The sequence below is a fragment of the Botryllus schlosseri genome, chromosome 2 (genome assembly GCF_051294905.1).
Source record: "Botryllus schlosseri isolate E-star chromosome 2, Bs_hap1, whole genome shotgun sequence".
Classification (NCBI taxonomy): domain Eukaryota; kingdom Metazoa; phylum Chordata; class Ascidiacea; order Stolidobranchia; family Styelidae; genus Botryllus; species Botryllus schlosseri.
The window spans coordinates 10,642,066-10,659,242 of NC_137237.1; the positions used below are offsets into that span (position 1 = coordinate 10,642,066).

The following is a 17,177-nucleotide window of genomic DNA, read 5'->3' on the forward strand; positions in this document are numbered from 1 at the left end:
GACGTACGAGCAGGACTAGCTGCAGGACCTTGTGCCCTATTCCTAACCAATGGACAAACAGACAAACTGATTTCTATCGGCCAACGTAAATACACGAACATAACAAAAAGTACTAAGTAAAGAGTTTCAAAAAGTCGATATTGTCGAGATGATGCATATTTTAGTAGTAAATCGGAGGGGATTACTTTAAAAATTTCAAGATGAGTGTTTTTTCGTAACTTTGAAAAATGACCGATGGCACTACAAATAGAGCAATTCCGCCCAGATGTTATGATAATTTCACTCACAAAAATGATGCAAACCCATCAAAAACCACTTTCTTCACATTTGTACTGTACAAAAACCCAAGTATAAAAGTAAGCAGTTTGGCATCAAAAACTGTTAAGAGAGGAAGTAGTCTGAAAACATTAACACTTGACTAAGCAGTGCAATAGACGAACCAGTTACTGACCACCTCTGAAAATACGGAAGCAGAAAACTTCCTACAATACGTATTTAATTTCAAAAAACAAAAGCGTGGGCAGGAACAGTGTCGAATGTGCTGATTCCTAGTCGAAAATACCGCACTTTATGATATCATTATGACATATCAAACAATCACAAACCCTGCTGACCGTACCTCTCAATTCGCACAACCTTCCCATTTGCGCATTTTGTTTCCTGTCAAAATGCGGAACGCCTAATCGTACGTGAGACGGATAGCCGAGAGAAGGGATATGAATCACGATGCGGCGCGACGAGCAGATTTTCGTCCACTCAGAAGCCAGGGTCTGGAAGTAGAACTACAATTGGTACGTGTCTCTAAAGCAGGGGCGCCCCATTGCTGCCCGAGACTAGGCTGCTGGATTGTCCCTATCACGGTGGTTTGAAGATATTGCTATTGAAATATGACTCAAATAAAGACTCAAATCAAAAACATTCAGATATGATAGTACGTTACTTTTCGTAAAATGTAGAAGTAGTTAGTTACTGATCATCTCCGAATCAAACTGACATAAGGTAGTCATACCTTGGATCGTGCATGAAAGTTTTCAGTTTGCATTCTTCTGATATTCTTCAGTTGCTTTCTCATCCGTGTCATGCGCACGTGCAATATCCAAGATATCGCAATCACTCCTGCGGCCCACCTAACAAATATATTCAACGTTGTTCCCACATAATCTCTATTTCTTTCCACACACAAGCAGAAACAGCGTAAAATAGGATAGATCGTATTATATTTTTGTCCTTGATGTTTTTGCGGCATGTACACCGACTCATGATATACATACACACGATCTGTGCTTAATGCATACCATGAGTGCATGATGTGCATATGCCTCTAGACAAGGGGGGTGCAGAAATAGCCTTGTAAGGCTTTCTAAGTCTTGCACCACCGGTCCATGTTATCCCGGTACTACTGAGCACCAAGCGGGGAAGCCATGGATACCAGTGTTACTAATCAGGTCTTCGGTCTGACCCGGCAAGGAGTTGAACCCACGACCTACCGATCAAGTAGCCAGACGCTCCACCATTATGCTATCTTGTCGGTAGAATAACTAGGTTACTTTAAACTTGTTGAAATTTCGCCCAAATTTCATGAGTCTCCAAAATATATGAAACAAACCTGCTCTCGAACTGAACAAAGAATAACGTCCAGGATAGCAGGTGGCTCAAAGTCGTGGCCCCAAAGTCATATCATGCGCTGCGTAGTTATACTTACAATACTATAAGAGATGTTGCCTTGTTGTGTGTTGGTGAATACTTATTTAGGATGCTTATATATTTAATAACCGTCCAAAGATGTGTAATATAACGATATTTTCAGGTGTAATTAAAACATTATATAGGCATAATTACAAAGACCCAAGAAATGGCAGAGATTATTATCACCTCTGTTTCCTGTATATCAAGTAGCTTTTGCGAGCACGGTATCTCCGCCATGTAGCCTGAATCTTTGTAGCGGCAACATTCGTTCCATCCGTACCACGAAATCTCTGACCCGGCACAGCCATCAGCTTGGCGACAGATTCAGCATTTTCCAGCGTTTCTATTAGTTCTTGATGCGTTGGTTTGAATTCCATTTCGTACTCATGTGCCAGCTCGACAAATCTGCATTTCAGAAATCAGTTGTTACAATGTACAATTCGAGAAAAGAACAGATCTGCATTCATCAATGATAAAAAGACATAATTTTGATGGAAGCATTGTAGTGGGTATCTTAGACAAAAATGAAAAGTAAGTTTCTGTTGTAGTAAGATTCAGACAGGGATTAGAGATGTGCCAAAAATTATCCAATTCTCTACTTGTTGCTGACGATTACCCTTGAAAAATGTCAGTCGAAAATTTTCGGGTTCATTTCAATATGAAAATACTATTCAATTGTAAGTTCTGTACCTCAAAGAAGCTCTTCAAAGAAATTATTAAAGACAATATAATACATGATTAGGTTGTTCTATGAATTACATTTTTCCAGGACACTCATTGTCATTGACTGAGTGTCAACTGAATCTCGTGACCAGGGTCATCCAACTGGAGCCAAATCCATGTTGGATTGATTTTTGCCAGCTGTGCCGAATAAATGAGCCCGAGTCTATTAATCTATAATAGTCGTACAGCAGATAACCAAGTCATCATGTTTACACTACCTCCACTTCTACTTACTTAGAATTTTGTAAAGTAGAGTGGAATTTGTAACAACGACTGGCCAGAATAGGCCTAGTATCACAGTAACTGACTGTATTTTAGAAAATTGCACCTATTTGCCGTGTCATTAGTCATCACATGCAAATTACGAAGATGTACTTTGCAATTTCGAGATTAGCTACCTCTGATTAACTGCTAAAAATAGTTAGGAAAATTATTACTTTAGTAATTTCAAGCCCTTCATTTTCTATTTCTATTAGTAGTCGTTTTGACGTCTGGTAAATCACTACTCGTACCTGTAATTGAGCATAAATTCAGGGTGCTACATCTACTTTGCCAATCTCTGCGTACATATAATCAGGCCTCCACATATTCCAATAATTTTTTTTACAAAAAATTCTTTTACAAAATTCAAGAAAACTGTCCATACCTGTCACCGTGCACTCTAGCAACAGGTACTGCGTAGTCACACAATAGTCTTTGAAGTCTTCCCAGCATCGTGATGATCGGCCCCCAGTTTAACAAATACCGTTGCCTGAACGCAGCGAATTCGGGGTCCAAGGTAGGCGGATTGAGAAGAGCGCCGTCGCGGAGATTGAATTGGTATCCGTCCGACACTGGCACGAGCTGCGACCCTTCTTCTTTGAGAGCGGGGGTCACGGGTGGGGGTTGCGGGTGATCCTGGATTAAGTCTGGAATTAGCTGGTTTCGCTACGCGCGGTCGCCTTCGGAACGTACCATGATTTGAAGAGGCGCTTCAAATGTCGTTAACGTTAATGGTGTGCGGGATACGAGCGAATTCGCAGACTTGTGGTGTGATAATATCGGAGAGTGAATCATAACTGATCGAACCTGAGGAGATCTTGTGCCTGCAATTGTGATTAGTAGGGCGGTTTTTTTTTGACATGTCAAAATTTGTCAAAATTTTGTCAAAATTGTAGCGTTAGGTCAAAATTTGTCAAAATTGTTCATAAAGTCAAAATTTTTTTGACGTCTGTATTTTGTTTGTATCGTAGATTTTGCGCTGTCGGTGAACGTATCATTTGATATTTTACAGCTTGTAGCCTACTTTATAGGCCTACTGTTGTAAACGGCTAATTGTCTGCTCATACTGAATCATAAACGGTCAAATAAATCAAATAGGTGGACATGGTATTATGGTCAACGTACCGCAATATCCTAACTGGGCATCATTCTTATATTGAGAAGCGCATGATGAAAAATTGTAATAGACAACATTGTCAGAATGAAGCAACATGGTGTGTCACCAGTAGTGTATGCACAACTTGAGTGTTGTCAACCAACAACTGCTGCTGTTGAACGTCCTTGGCAAGTAAGGACATGCACTTTTTACCCAAGAATATAGGAAAGTATCTCTCGTTGTACTACAATTTTTTTCAAATTATTTCCACCATAATACGTATTGCAACCACTGGAATTCTTCATAGGATCAGATTTCGTTAAAATATTGTTTTTTATATGTACAAAGTTGCCTGTTTCTCTGCCAAAAACGTTTTTTCAGGCCAAACTACTTTGTTGGGACAGCCAGTTACAACCGGAAATGTAGGTAACTGGTACAATTTTGAGATTATTTGGGAAAACACCTAATTTGCATACGTTAGGTCAAAATTTGGTCAAAATTCAAGTTTTTTAGGTCAAAAAAAGTCAAAATTTTGATTTTTTAGGTCAAAATTTTCTTTTTTTGGGGTCAAAAAAAAACCGCCCTAGTGATTAGTAATATTTATCGCCTTGGTATCGTAGTGTAGACTAGCCCGTGTTTACTATCTTATCTCTGAAATATTCATGCAATACCTACTGTCCTTAATCGCTTGCACATTTTATAAGATGATGCCTGTGTTTTCTCATTAATCATGCCTGACTCTTGTCAGCAATGTTCCCTCTAAGCTGCGCACGTGCGCAGTGCTGACACGGTCTCTGCGCACAGAAAATCTAAGCTCCGCACAAAAACCTTAAGTGACGACCCTTTTTTTAGTCGTTACGCACTGTTGTCCAAGGGTCTGCGCAGTGAGTTAGTGAGTGTGCGCAGACTTGTCAAAAATTAGAGGGAACATTGCTTGTCAGCATATCTTTTTCTCTACATACCAATGCACCAAGTTCAATGCATCTTTAAGTAACTTCTCGAGGTCATTTCGACAAGTTTTTCGTAGTGATACGATGCTATTTAAACAACGAACGATTATTATCAGTCATACGGTTGATTGACTTATTCTACGCTCAGAAAATCCTATACTCATCAAGATAGAGTAGGATGGAAACGGCATAGTGGACAAGAACTATAAGAAGCATGCCTTGGAAAAGGTAATGCCCGGAAAATAATTCTTTCAAGTACAACTAGAAGAGCTGGGCAAAATCTAGAATCCAGGTGATTAGATTCGAAGCCGAGTATATTAAGTGTCGAGTCGACTATTCGAGAACCACCTATTATGACTTGAAAACAGCAATAATGATATGATATGTATCTTTTATGCTACCACGAAGGAAACGATTCCAGTTCTATACGATCCAAAATAATTTTGCATTTGTGCACCAAGACTATTTCATAGTGCTTCATGACCAATGTGAGGATCGATCAAAACCCGACTCATACGACTTGACTTAAATCATTGCAATTGACACTCTACTTAGATTTCAGTACTGGAATCTTTGTGTTCAGCACTATCTATGATATAACGTCACTGTTACAGAAACACAGAAAATTACTAACCGCCAGACCGTGTCCTTGATTGATTGGCACTAGAGGGAAGGCCCATTGGAGATCCAGCCACGTCATCAGATGTGCCCAGTCGTTGTGATGTGTCATCGCGAATTGTGTTTCTGTCGTCCAGATCATTATGGGAAAGGTCAAGCTTGATAGACGCCATATGATGACTGTCTTCTGCAGTAAAACAAGTTTGATCGGTAAGGGGTATTTAGCAAACTTCTAATTGGGTTTGCGACTGATTGTACTTTCAGTGCTGACGTACTGAGTTGGATAGTAACGAAGCACTTCTACTTTTCTTGGAGTACTGAAATAGATTTTGTGTTCTTGTACTGGTTACTCGAGTGGCTATCTTTTTAGATAAATTCTACTAGACTACAGTTTTTCAAGCAAAACGAATCACTTATTACACCTTGGAATTTGAAAATCACAATGCCGTTTTGCGATAAGTTTGCATCACTTTTAAGAGTGAAAATTTCAAAAGAACCGCATAACTGAATATCTTTTTTGAAGATAGTATTTGATTATGATGTAGTCATTTGGAGTTAGTTGTGAAGATACATGCTTTTTGCAACCACTTACTTGAGTACTTGTCATACCCTTTCACTTTCCACTTCCACTTTAAACAGTTTCGACATGTCCCGAAAATTGCTACTTATATTTTGTAATACCGAAATTTTCCATGTATAATGCGCAAAATTTTACCGATTTTTTGTCCTAAAATCGGCAGTGCGCATTATGCATGGGTACAACAAGTCTTGAAAAAAATCTCGCTCGAACTAAAACTTGAAATCACACCTTTCTTCGTGTTTGTTGTCAATCGCGCATCACACTCAGCCATCGTGCCCATTAACCCTACTCCCGCGGTCGGCCTCCAGGCCAAATTTTAATGCATCAACCAAAAAGTTCATAAAACGCGAACAACGGGACTTGAACCGACGCCCAATATATCGCCGTGATCAGGAAATAGCAGCCTAACCAACTGAGCTACTCGGAAGGCTCAGGCGAGAGAGGTGACGATGATATTGAAACCAGTCTACGCGATTTCTCAAAAGTGAAAGAGAAATTTGTTTTTCGTTTTCACGTGACGTGATACATAATCCTTCCCATGGTGAATGACCACGTGGTTGTCTTACATATCAATTTCGGCATTCAAACAAGACATTACTGAGCTTGAAATCTTTACGCAGCCGAGCGCACCGCGACTGGGAAGTTTTCGTTATAAGCGTTACTCACGGCCGCCGCTGATTACGTCATCGCGATAGAGGCAACGCGCGATGTAATTCGTGTTTATTTGGCTTTGCCTGGTCCAGTTATATAAGTCCAAATCCATGTTACTGATCTTATAGATACTATTGATCGTACATAACTAACAAAATGTTCAATTTGCAACTGCACAAGGCCATCGTAAGTAAATATATTGCCTTGTTTGACACTTCTCATAGGCGCGCGATTTCTCTTGTTGCTTCATTTCATATCAATTTGAAACGTGTTCTACACATCGAATGTCCGATACAGGTTCGTCAGTATATGGGCATATGATCAACATCTATTCAATGAAGTCCACAGTAACTTCGTGTAACATATAAAACGTATGATTCAACTGTCTGTATGATGTTGTTATTACAGGCGCGAGTACCATACACTCGCGCCAACTTACACACCCATGTCTGCAGTGTTTAGCACTGGCGTCGTGTAACTTATATAAGACCAAACTTCGTGATACTGATCTTGTTGAAGTGTTATGGACTGCATCTAACTATGTGTGTAACATTCAACTGTATAAGACAATCGTAAGTGAATGTATATGGCCTTATGCGGCAATGCTCATACGTGCGCAGCATTTTTCATGTAACAGAATATTGCTTTATTTCACACAAATTTGAAGCGTGTTCTATCCAACTAATTCCCGATATTATGGTTGCAATGAACTCTTGCGATCAACAACTACTCTAAAACGACAACTGTGTCTGCTTACGACGTGTAGAACGGAAGATATAAGGAATTATAAGATTAGCGTTCATTCAGGCGAACTGAGCTACACATTGTATTTTGTGGGAAACGTTTTTCTGTATTCAATCTGCATTTTGAACAGGTTATGCCATAAGGCAATGGGTTATATATAGCTGGTCGTATGCGTATCGACAAACGCTATTTATAGACGATCATTGCAACCGTTTATGACCCCTACAACGCAAGATGTCGTTAATTGATTGAAGCGTGTTTGTGAAAAACTGTGCATGGATCCTCTAGGATCCACCCGCGGCGAAAGGGTTAATTCGTATTATCGATGTTGCGCGCTGCCAATTAGCGAGATTCATCTGCGCTGCACAACAGCACGCGATGTTCTGCCGAGTTGGTTTGCGATTTGTACGCGAGCGAAAGTAGGTCATTGATCCTCGCTAATTTATCGCTTCAGCAACAGGCCTGAACATTCGCATCTATAACACAAGCCATGTGCGCAAGATATAATCGCTGGCCTAAACAGTCGCATCTCCAACAGGCCTGGTGCTCATGATATAATCGTTGGCCTGAGAAATCGCATCTATAATAGGCCTCGTGCACAACATATCGCCGCAGGCTTGAACTATCACGTCACGGGCCTCGCAGGCTTTGGCTGCTATCTACAATCGTTTGGGGACAATGCCGTTAAGTGTATAATGATTACTGATTAGCGATAGTTATGTCATGATTGTTCAGCAGTGACATCGCAAAACAGAATGACATCGAATTGCCGCGAGCAGACTTCAATGTGCGTAATCGATTTCTGTAAATACTAAAACATAACCATCGCCGGTAACATATCATACGCGAAAGTTCGTCAACACGAGAAGCTTGTATAATCGGCATTTACGCATGTACTGTTCATGTACTGCGGATGCAGGGTGCATACCAGTGTTTTAATGACTCGAGTCAGACTCGAGTCAGACTCGAGTCGCGATTTTTTGGTGACTCGACTTGACTCGAGTCATTTTCTTTTTAAATGAAAAATGACTCGACTTGACTCGAGTCAAAACTGTAAAAGTGAGATTGACTTGTGACTCGGAACCTTAGGTCACAACCCTGGTGCACACTGTACATGAGTACAGGCTTTTTCCCAGAATCAACATGCCATTTTCAGGGTGCGTATTACACATGGGGGCGTATTATACATGGAAAATTACGGTAATTATAGATTTATAGAATTACTTCCACTATTATGGAATTACTAGTTCCACTTGAGTAGCGTACACATCAGTAGATATATACAGTATTTCAATTAGTTAACATGGCCAACTAATGATTGAATGAGTCTAAATTTGGTTATTCACAAAATATTCTCATAACAGACACAGAAATTATGCCAATTGGTGCATTTTCACAGACTATCCGTTGGTCATGTGGAGTTTCACACATTCCCCCCAGCCCAAATTACCTGCGTTGTGACTACTGGCGGAGAGCATATGCTGACGAAGATTTTTCATGTCCGACATGCTATGAAACGACATTTTCTTGTGGTGAACCGGGGAGGGGTCGAGTGTCAATTCGGCAGCTGGGGGTATTAAGCCCCGTTCGATAAGACTCAGGATGCCTCTCCTTGCATCCTTCAAAACAATGTTACAAGTCTTAGCATTACAGTGTAGCTGCTTCTGGTCAGATACTTAGATAGAGTAGTTTTCTATTTAGCACTAATCCCAAATTGGGACACAAGTTGAAGCGTCGTTACTACACCGAATAGATATACAAAGTATTGACGAGGGCCGCTAATTTTTAATAGGAGCACTGACCAACGAATAGCATGGGTCAGGGGTTCTGAACCTTTTTGCGGTTGCGGTCCAATAAAATTTGAAATGTTGGCGGGCTGGTTATCTTTCAAAAATCAAAACTAAACCAGAATGAAATTACCGTACAACAAAAGCATGCAACTCGAAACAAAGAATTCAATTTAATGACGAATTAGCTGCTGTTACTTATCATGCAAGGTTATATTTAAAAAAAAAGTACTGCAAAGTTGACGCGGTTGAGAACCATTGGTACAGACTCATTTTTTATTTAAATTCATTGATAAGGAATCGCAATAACATACAGTTTGCAACATGTTCCACTACTGCAACTTGAATGCTTTCAGAAGCCAGCACATAATGTACCAGGTTTGAAATATTGTCAAGTGGATTGAAATATTCCGATAGCTTAACCTGCGTTAATCAATTGTTGAACACCACATATCCGACACGTCATGCTAAATAACTAGTCTTGATAGATATTCACCCGAGCACTTTTGACAGTCGGTATATACTTTTTTCTGTTACGCTTGGCATTGAAAAGCAGTATCAAGCAAACGTACCTTCTCCGAAATTGCCGGAGGCGGAAGCGATGGGTCAACTCTATTGGCTTTCGGTAAGACGGAAAGATGATCGATGGTTCTTCCTCGTGTGACGTTGATTGGTTGCAACTAGAAATTGAACTTTCTGAAGCCCGTCGAATTAAACTTGCGTTTCGCTTGCAGCTTACCTTGGGCTGTCGTCCTTGGGGAACGGGAGGTAAGCCGATACCGTAGGACCGATTAAGAACATTTCGATTGAATAAATTCTCGGGGTTCAATAATGCTTTCAGTGTTAGGTTCTTTTGCATCTGAAACAGCATCGGACATTACCAGAGGTGGTCAACATAGTCAGCATCCGTACTCAAGTTGAAGTGAATTTGTTGTAGTTGTAGCTGTAGCTTTTCAAGACACCGCTTATGCCAGGGGTGGCCAACCTTTTCGGCCCATGGGCCACATGAGATTTACGAACCATTGCACTGGCCACGTGAATGCTGATGTCCTTTTTTAGTCATCCGATAGGGGTGAATTGGATTAGGTAATGGAGTAAACAAGACTAATATTACCACGGGTCAAAATCGATAACAATTATGCCATGAAAAATCGGTGTGAAGTTATGTCCTAGCCGCGCCAAGCGTGATATTTTTTTAAAGTAAATGAATGAATTCGGAAAATAACAATATTACTTGCATATATTGTGGGTTGACTCTATATAGCCTACTGCTGGGCTCATTTGGTAAGGACAGGATTATTTGGCGTTGATCTTTCTATGAGCGCAGAGGCAAAGACGCATGTTGGACGACACATTCTCTAATAATTGCGAATATAGTTCGACTCAATTCTGTCAATTGGGGGTGTTTTCAATTTTCGGGAGGAGGCACCAATGCTAAAAGCAAGCATTCGTGTGACAATAAATCACGCAAAGTGCTAAAAAAATATCAAGTCAAGAGAAATCTGCCACAAAATATTCTACTCAATGGTCAGGGTCATGAACGAAGATCTACTAAAAATGTTGCTGCCCCTGGCTACGCAAATGCGTTGGAACTGATATATTTTAGTCATCGACATCCCAAATTTAGCGATCAGGCTAATCAAACTATGGCTAGCCTTGCAAGTTCACAATAAATTACCTGGGTAATTTATTTTTGTTGTTGTTATAACGAATTTCAAGAATTACCTCACGAGCGACTGAAAACCTTTTCGCGGGCCACTGGTTGGCCGCCCCTGGCTTATGCGGATGAAGTGGCGATGAGGAGCCTAGATAAACCTCCAACACTTCGGTAGGAATTCTGGAGTCAAACTCGATCGGATTAGAACCCGCAAACCATTGGTGTCACAACTGTGGAACGTACCACTGTGCTATCTCGTCACGAATTTGTTCTATTCAATTACACGCAGATGTAGCGATTTTTGAGACCTGTCCAAATTACTTCAAAACTTTAAAGTACAAAATGAAGTTTTGTAAAGAACTCAAGGAAGTAGTTCCAACTTGAAGATTTGGTCGAGGGGTCGCATACTTTTGGCAGCTAATCGTAGATGCATACTTTCAAATGCAGCAGCCACATTTGCGACTAATGCAAAATGACTAATGCAACTGCAAAACAATTGTAATTTTCGAAATTATATTCAATTGCCCTGTTACAGGGGCTATTTCTCACAGATATGACAATTTCACCAATAAAAGTAATGCAAATATACCCACAAACTAGTTTCTACTTCAACAAAATTCAACGTCTAAAACATGAAGTAGAAGTGGAAGTAGCCTAAAACCATAAATACTTAGTGCAAGTAGTCAGAACCTACTTCAGTCCTCTGAAAAAGTAGAAGTACATCGTTATTGACCACGTCTGATCACAACAATTGTAGCGTGACATAATTAAATATAATATCACCTATTCTACCACTTACATTTTGTCCAGGAGAGTCATGATATACGGACGGATGTAAGACCGGCCTTTCCGCTTTATTTTCTGTCGGTCTGCTTGGGAGTCGAAGCACAGCTCGAGAGGCCAGTTGCCTTGATGCCTTTGAAGAGTATGCAGATCCAACTCTGGTGCTCATGTCATCTAGTGGTGGCAGCGTCGCAACTTGGCTGTTGATCGTGTTGACAACAAAGTCGGTTCTTTGCTGGAAAAAGGTTGTTGTTACCAGTTTTCGATAATATTGTACAGTGGGATCATGATGCCATAAAGCAGGGGTCGGCAACCTTTTGCTAGTCGCGGGCCAAATTTCGGGTGTACAACCTTTTGGCGGGCCGGATTTTTTCTTAGTAGCCTACTATATTTTACGCTCACTTCGGTATATTATCCTACATTGCTGCAATCTCAATCATACCAATCCGAAGACACATGTATTTACACTTCAACGACACAGAATAATTGCGACAATTGACGCAGCTTGCTTTGTGAAAGGTTTTCAACTTCTGGTAACAAGTCAGATGAAACAAGAATCAGACCCTATTCAAAATGGAGGTCCGATCTTAGCTTGCTCTTGGTGAATTTCATTGTTCAAAACTATTGTTCACATGCGTACGTGCTTCCAAAAATCGATGCAATTTCTTTTGCATTGCTGGTCAAGCTGGGATAAAGACCAATTTCAAGAACGTACTCTTTGTCAAAGTCATGCAGCGATATGCTCTTTGTATGAAATTTGTCACTCAATTCAACTGCATCGCATTTCAGAAAGGCCCATTTGAAATTTTCAGGCAATGGTATTGGCGTCCACATTAAACAGAGTACTGAATAGTCAGAATCCATTTTGTAGAGAAGGAATGTCGGAAAAGCGGGTGAATATTCAGTAGTTAAATTTCGTATCACAGTTACAAATGTAGTGTTGGTACTAGGTTTTCTCTCCTCCAGTATAGGAAAGTGAGCATAATTTTCGTTGTACTGTTGACATTTCCAGAGTCACAGATTTGTTTTGAATGCGCCTCAACATCTCATGTATGTAGTTGTTTTCCCCCTGAAGTTGCAAGTTCAATTTGTTCAGATGTGACGTTAAATGTACCAGGAAAGCAAGATGAGATACCCATTTTCGATTACAAGATTATGAGTCGGCGATATTTGTATTTTCGAGGAAAGTTGCTATCTCATTTCTCAGTTCATACACTCGTGTAAGCATAGCTGCTCGACTCAATGAGCGACCATGACAGATATAGGCCTACATGACATCGCTATATTGATTCTCTGCTTCTAGTAATATCTGGCGTAACTGATTAAGTTGATGAGACAAAAATCATATTAACAGTTTTCACCATTGTGGCCAAAACACTATTCAGGTTTTTTTGTCTTGGCACACAATGCCTTCTGGAAAATCAAACTATAGACAGGCTAACTAACATACGAGGCTAGTTATCTATAATTGAATAGTTTGAGATTCCGTCACTGCGTCTGAGATGCTCCAAGCGCTTTTGAAGCAAAGGAAGAACACCTTTATTGTCACACCCCGTTAGAGTGATTAGCCCTTTAAAAAAGCATGGAACACCTTCGGTTGCGAGATACACCTGATTGATAAGCACTGATCCAGTCTAGTCTATCTCCATCTCCTACTTCAACCACCTTCGTTTTATGGCGTAACAATAGACTGATACGATGTAGGCTTCCATTATATCGTAGCAATGCCGCATTTTTTTCATGCATCGCTGCACTGCAGATTGAAACTCATTATGAAGCGGCGGGCCGTATTCTTGTGATAACTAATTATTATGTCGCGGGCCGGACGATTTCGCATGGCGGGCCGGATCCGGCCCGCGGGCCGTAGGTTGCCGACCCTTGCCATAAAGGGTAAGTAGGACCGTAGCGTTCCCCATATACATAACCTGATCAAAATCAGGGCTTCTCATTGCCTCAATTGCTAAATCTTATGGTGTCTTAGCAAAGAAAAGCCCATATAAAGACCCAATGAAGGACTTAATATATATTGTTTTATATATTATACAAGTAAGTGAGGAAAAGCGTCTAAAGAAGGACACTCAAAATATCAAGATCGAATACCGTTACATCAGGCACTAGCCTGAACCTGAAGTGGACATTAGATTAATTGGTTGTTTCGATATCCTTGTACCTGTTCATTACATATCATTGTGTTTTGTGTATTGCATTGTACGTTGTGTGTCTTGAGCGGACACAAATATAAAAGCCTACTATTACTATTTATGTCATTCATCCTATAATATACAATACCAGAGGGAGGAAGTCATAACAACACAGTTATCGCAATGACCGCAATTTTATTACAAAAGAATACAAATTTTGGTGTTTTCAATCAATATATATATTCAACTATATTTACAAACATCTCAAAGGCAACAACGAGCACTATACCTGGAGGCCCTGTTCTGTCCTTTGAATAGCATTCTCTATGGCTGTCAGATCTATTCCCTGTAGCGCATCTTCGCCGGCATTCGCTATTTGATTTTTGACACGTTGGAGGTCTTCCTGTACCTGATGGAGTGCATATTGGTGTAAAAATTCGTACTTACACTCTACATACGCAAAATAGGAGAAAGAATTTTTTTAATTGGTTTCAAGTCTTTGCCAGTGCCCAGCGGGTAGCCCTTCACTAACGAAGCTTGAAGTATGTCCCAAACTTGAATATTGAACATATTTTTTCATGAATATCGAATCTTTTGGTTGAAAGAGTAATTTCTAGCTAAAGTCCCCGCTGTCCAGACTGGAATCGGTGGTTGTTTTCGACAACATGTTGTGCGTGACAGACGGATTTCTCGCGTGATTGGAAAATTTCATCCGCGTGACGGAAATATTTTTCGCTCTGATTCGGTACTGAATTAATTATCAAACGACACAATGTGTTAAAATAGACCTGGTATACGCCGGACTAGGGTTACGCCGTTGCGCAAATGCCACGCTTGCTTGCGTTGATAGTAAAGCGCAAGCGCCTTATTCTGGATCTGAACTCCGGTATCGCTTTGTGACGTCAGCATAATTCAATAATTGGCGTGATCAGATGCAAATGTTTGCGTGACGTTGCGCGTGCCGTTGCCGCTGATTCCACTCTGGCCCGCTGTACACAAATAGGGTCAAGTGTAGAATACGGCCAGTGATCCCCATGACCATCACCGATCAATGTTTCACATTAAATGTCAAAACTCATAGTGCTTCACATGAACACGTCAAAATAAATTGTTTTTATTTTGCCTGTGGAGAGTCGGATATTAGGGTTGCCGGAGATGGGATATTAGGGTTGCCGGAGGTGGGATATTAGGGTTGGGGGAGGTGTGATATTAGGGTTAGGGGAGGTGGGATGTTAGGGTTGCCGGAGGTGGGATATTAGGGAAGGGGGATATTAGGGTTGCCGGAGGTGGGATATTAGGGAAGGGGGATATTAGGGTTGCGGAGGTGGAATATTAGGGTTGAGGGAGGTGGGATATTAGGGTTAGGGGAGGTGGGATATTAGGGTTAGGGGAGGTGGGATGTTAGGGTTGCCGGAAGTGGGATATTAGGGTTGCCGGAGGGGGGAGATTGGGGTTAGGGGTATGTTAGGGTTGGGGGTATATTAGGGTAGCCGGAGGGGCTGGGGTTAGGCCATCCCAAGATTAAGGTTGGGGTGATGGATATAGATCTCCTAACCCTAATATCCCCTCCCCCAACCGTAATATCCCACCTCCCCTAACCCTAATATCCCACCTCCCCTAACCCTAATATCCCACCTCCCCCAACCCTAATATTCCACCTCCGGCAACCCTAATATCCCACCTTCCCCAACCCTAATATCCCATCTCCGGCAACCCTAATATCCCCCTCCCCCAACCCTAATATCCCACCTCCGGCAACCCTAATATCCCACCTCCGGCAACCCTAATATTCCCAGCATCCCTGGTCCCCCAACCCTAATAGCCCCTCCGACAACCCTAATATCCGTCAGTCCGTCACGCCACAGGAAAGAAAACAATTTATTTTGATGTGTTCATGGGAAGCATTTGTTGGTGTAATGTGAAACAGTGATCTGTGATGGTCATGGGGATCACTGGCCGTATTCTACACTTGACCCCACAAATATGCAATCAGAATATCCTTCTATAATCCATGTAATCTATATACACTTAAAATCTCGTTACGTTTTGCCTAATATAGCAGGTGAGCATCGATTATTCTCCAAGTTAAAGTAATTTATTAAAAAAATTTATAATTGTGTGAGCTCACGACACCGATTGTCCGATTCCATACAGGCTTCTTCGGCCTACTGCAGCTGCAGTTGCAGGGTATTTACCTTGACCAAAATATGTCCAATACTCTCCAGACTTGGCTGCAACTCCGTCATAATTATCTTGTTGAATGTTGAATTGTTTGTTGTGAATATTCTTCTTCCAGCTAATGTAATTTCACCATTTCTATTTCTGTGGCGGGTACACCACAATAGCAAAAGCAACAACAACACCAGCTGCTCCTGCTGCTTGGCAACTGTAATCCGACACTAGGTGGCACTTAATGGGTCTCATCATCATCATCATTGGTTTATTAGCAATTTTATCAGTTCAATACACCACAAAAAATGCGATACAATGAAAAGACAGGAAGGTGTCGAAGCGACAAGGAGCAGTAGTAGTAGATAGTATAGAAAAAGAAAGCGACAATAAATAGGGCGGCATGTCATGGGAAGCGAGATCGATAGGTCAGTCGTGGTCCGGTAATCTTGAGGATGGACTGTATTTATTTAGTAGTAATTGCTTGTATTTCGACTTGAATGTGGACATGCTCGTCGACTGTCGGATGGCCGGCGGGATACTGTTCCACACATCAGGTCCGGCATATTTGATAGAGCGATGATCTTTTCGGTCGATCATATGATATTTGGACGACGTGGACGCGCGTGTGTTGTACTTGTGCGCTTTTGATTCCGAGGTAAAGAAGTCATTGAAATATTCGGGGCAACGACCGCAGTGGAACTGATACATAAACTTGGCGATTTCTAGTTTCCGCATATCTTCTATGTTTAGGACGCCGAATCTCTTCAGCAGCGACTTGTTGGATGGGCAGCCAGGCCCCTTTGGGGCCCTAGCTATGATTCGGAGTACTTTATGTTGTAGTTTTTGCAGTGGCTTGAGTGCAGTTTTACTGGCAGCCCCCCAACAGAGGGTCTGGCCATGGATTTCCAATGATATTATCATTATTTTATCCATGTCCAGAGTCCACTTGTCCAGTCCATAGAAAACTGAAACTAATTTAGTTTTCCATGATATGTAAACGACAAGATAGCGTGATGGTGAAGCGTCCGGCTTCTTGATCGGTGGGTAGTGGGTTCGATCCCCGGCCGGGTCAGACCAAAGACCGGATTAGTAACACTGGTATCCATGACTTCCCTGCTTGGCGCTCATGCATTACTGAGATAGCATGGAGGGGTGGTGCATGACTTAGAAAGCCGTAAAGGTTATATCTGCACTTCCTTGTCCAGGGACATATGCACATCATGCATTCATGGCATGCATATGCACAGATCGTGTGTATGTGTATCGTGAATCGGTGTATATGCCGCAAAAAAACATCAAGGACAAAAATAAACTTCGTTCTTTCCTTT

General features: G+C 41.2%; 1 protein-coding gene across 1 annotated transcript in view; it reads right to left on the minus strand.

Annotated features, from left to right (window-relative positions):
- LOC145433474 (IQ domain-containing protein H-like) overlaps nucleotides 1-16,047 on the minus strand; it is a 23,129-nt gene extending 7,082 nt beyond the window's left edge. The window contains exons 1-12 of the mRNA XM_080310591.1: nucleotides 15,873-16,047; nucleotides 13,967-14,086; nucleotides 11,553-11,771; nucleotides 9,836-9,955; nucleotides 9,669-9,776; nucleotides 8,760-8,928; nucleotides 5,351-5,521; nucleotides 3,364-3,494; nucleotides 3,056-3,306; nucleotides 1,873-2,091; nucleotides 1,010-1,127; nucleotides 620-770 (exon numbers count right to left, since the gene is read on the minus strand). Of these exons, the coding sequence (XP_080166717.1) occupies nucleotides 620-770; nucleotides 1,010-1,127; nucleotides 1,873-2,091; nucleotides 3,056-3,306; nucleotides 3,364-3,494; nucleotides 5,351-5,521; nucleotides 8,760-8,928; nucleotides 9,669-9,776; nucleotides 9,836-9,955; nucleotides 11,553-11,771; nucleotides 13,967-14,086; nucleotides 15,873-15,923 (1,828 nt within the window). The 5' untranslated portion in view covers nucleotides 15,924-16,047. The remainder of the gene's footprint in view (nucleotides 1-619; nucleotides 771-1,009; nucleotides 1,128-1,872; nucleotides 2,092-3,055; nucleotides 3,307-3,363; nucleotides 3,495-5,350; nucleotides 5,522-8,759; nucleotides 8,929-9,668; nucleotides 9,777-9,835; nucleotides 9,956-11,552; nucleotides 11,772-13,966; nucleotides 14,087-15,872) is intronic.
- Between the last annotated feature and the right edge of the window lie 1,130 nt (nucleotides 16,048-17,177).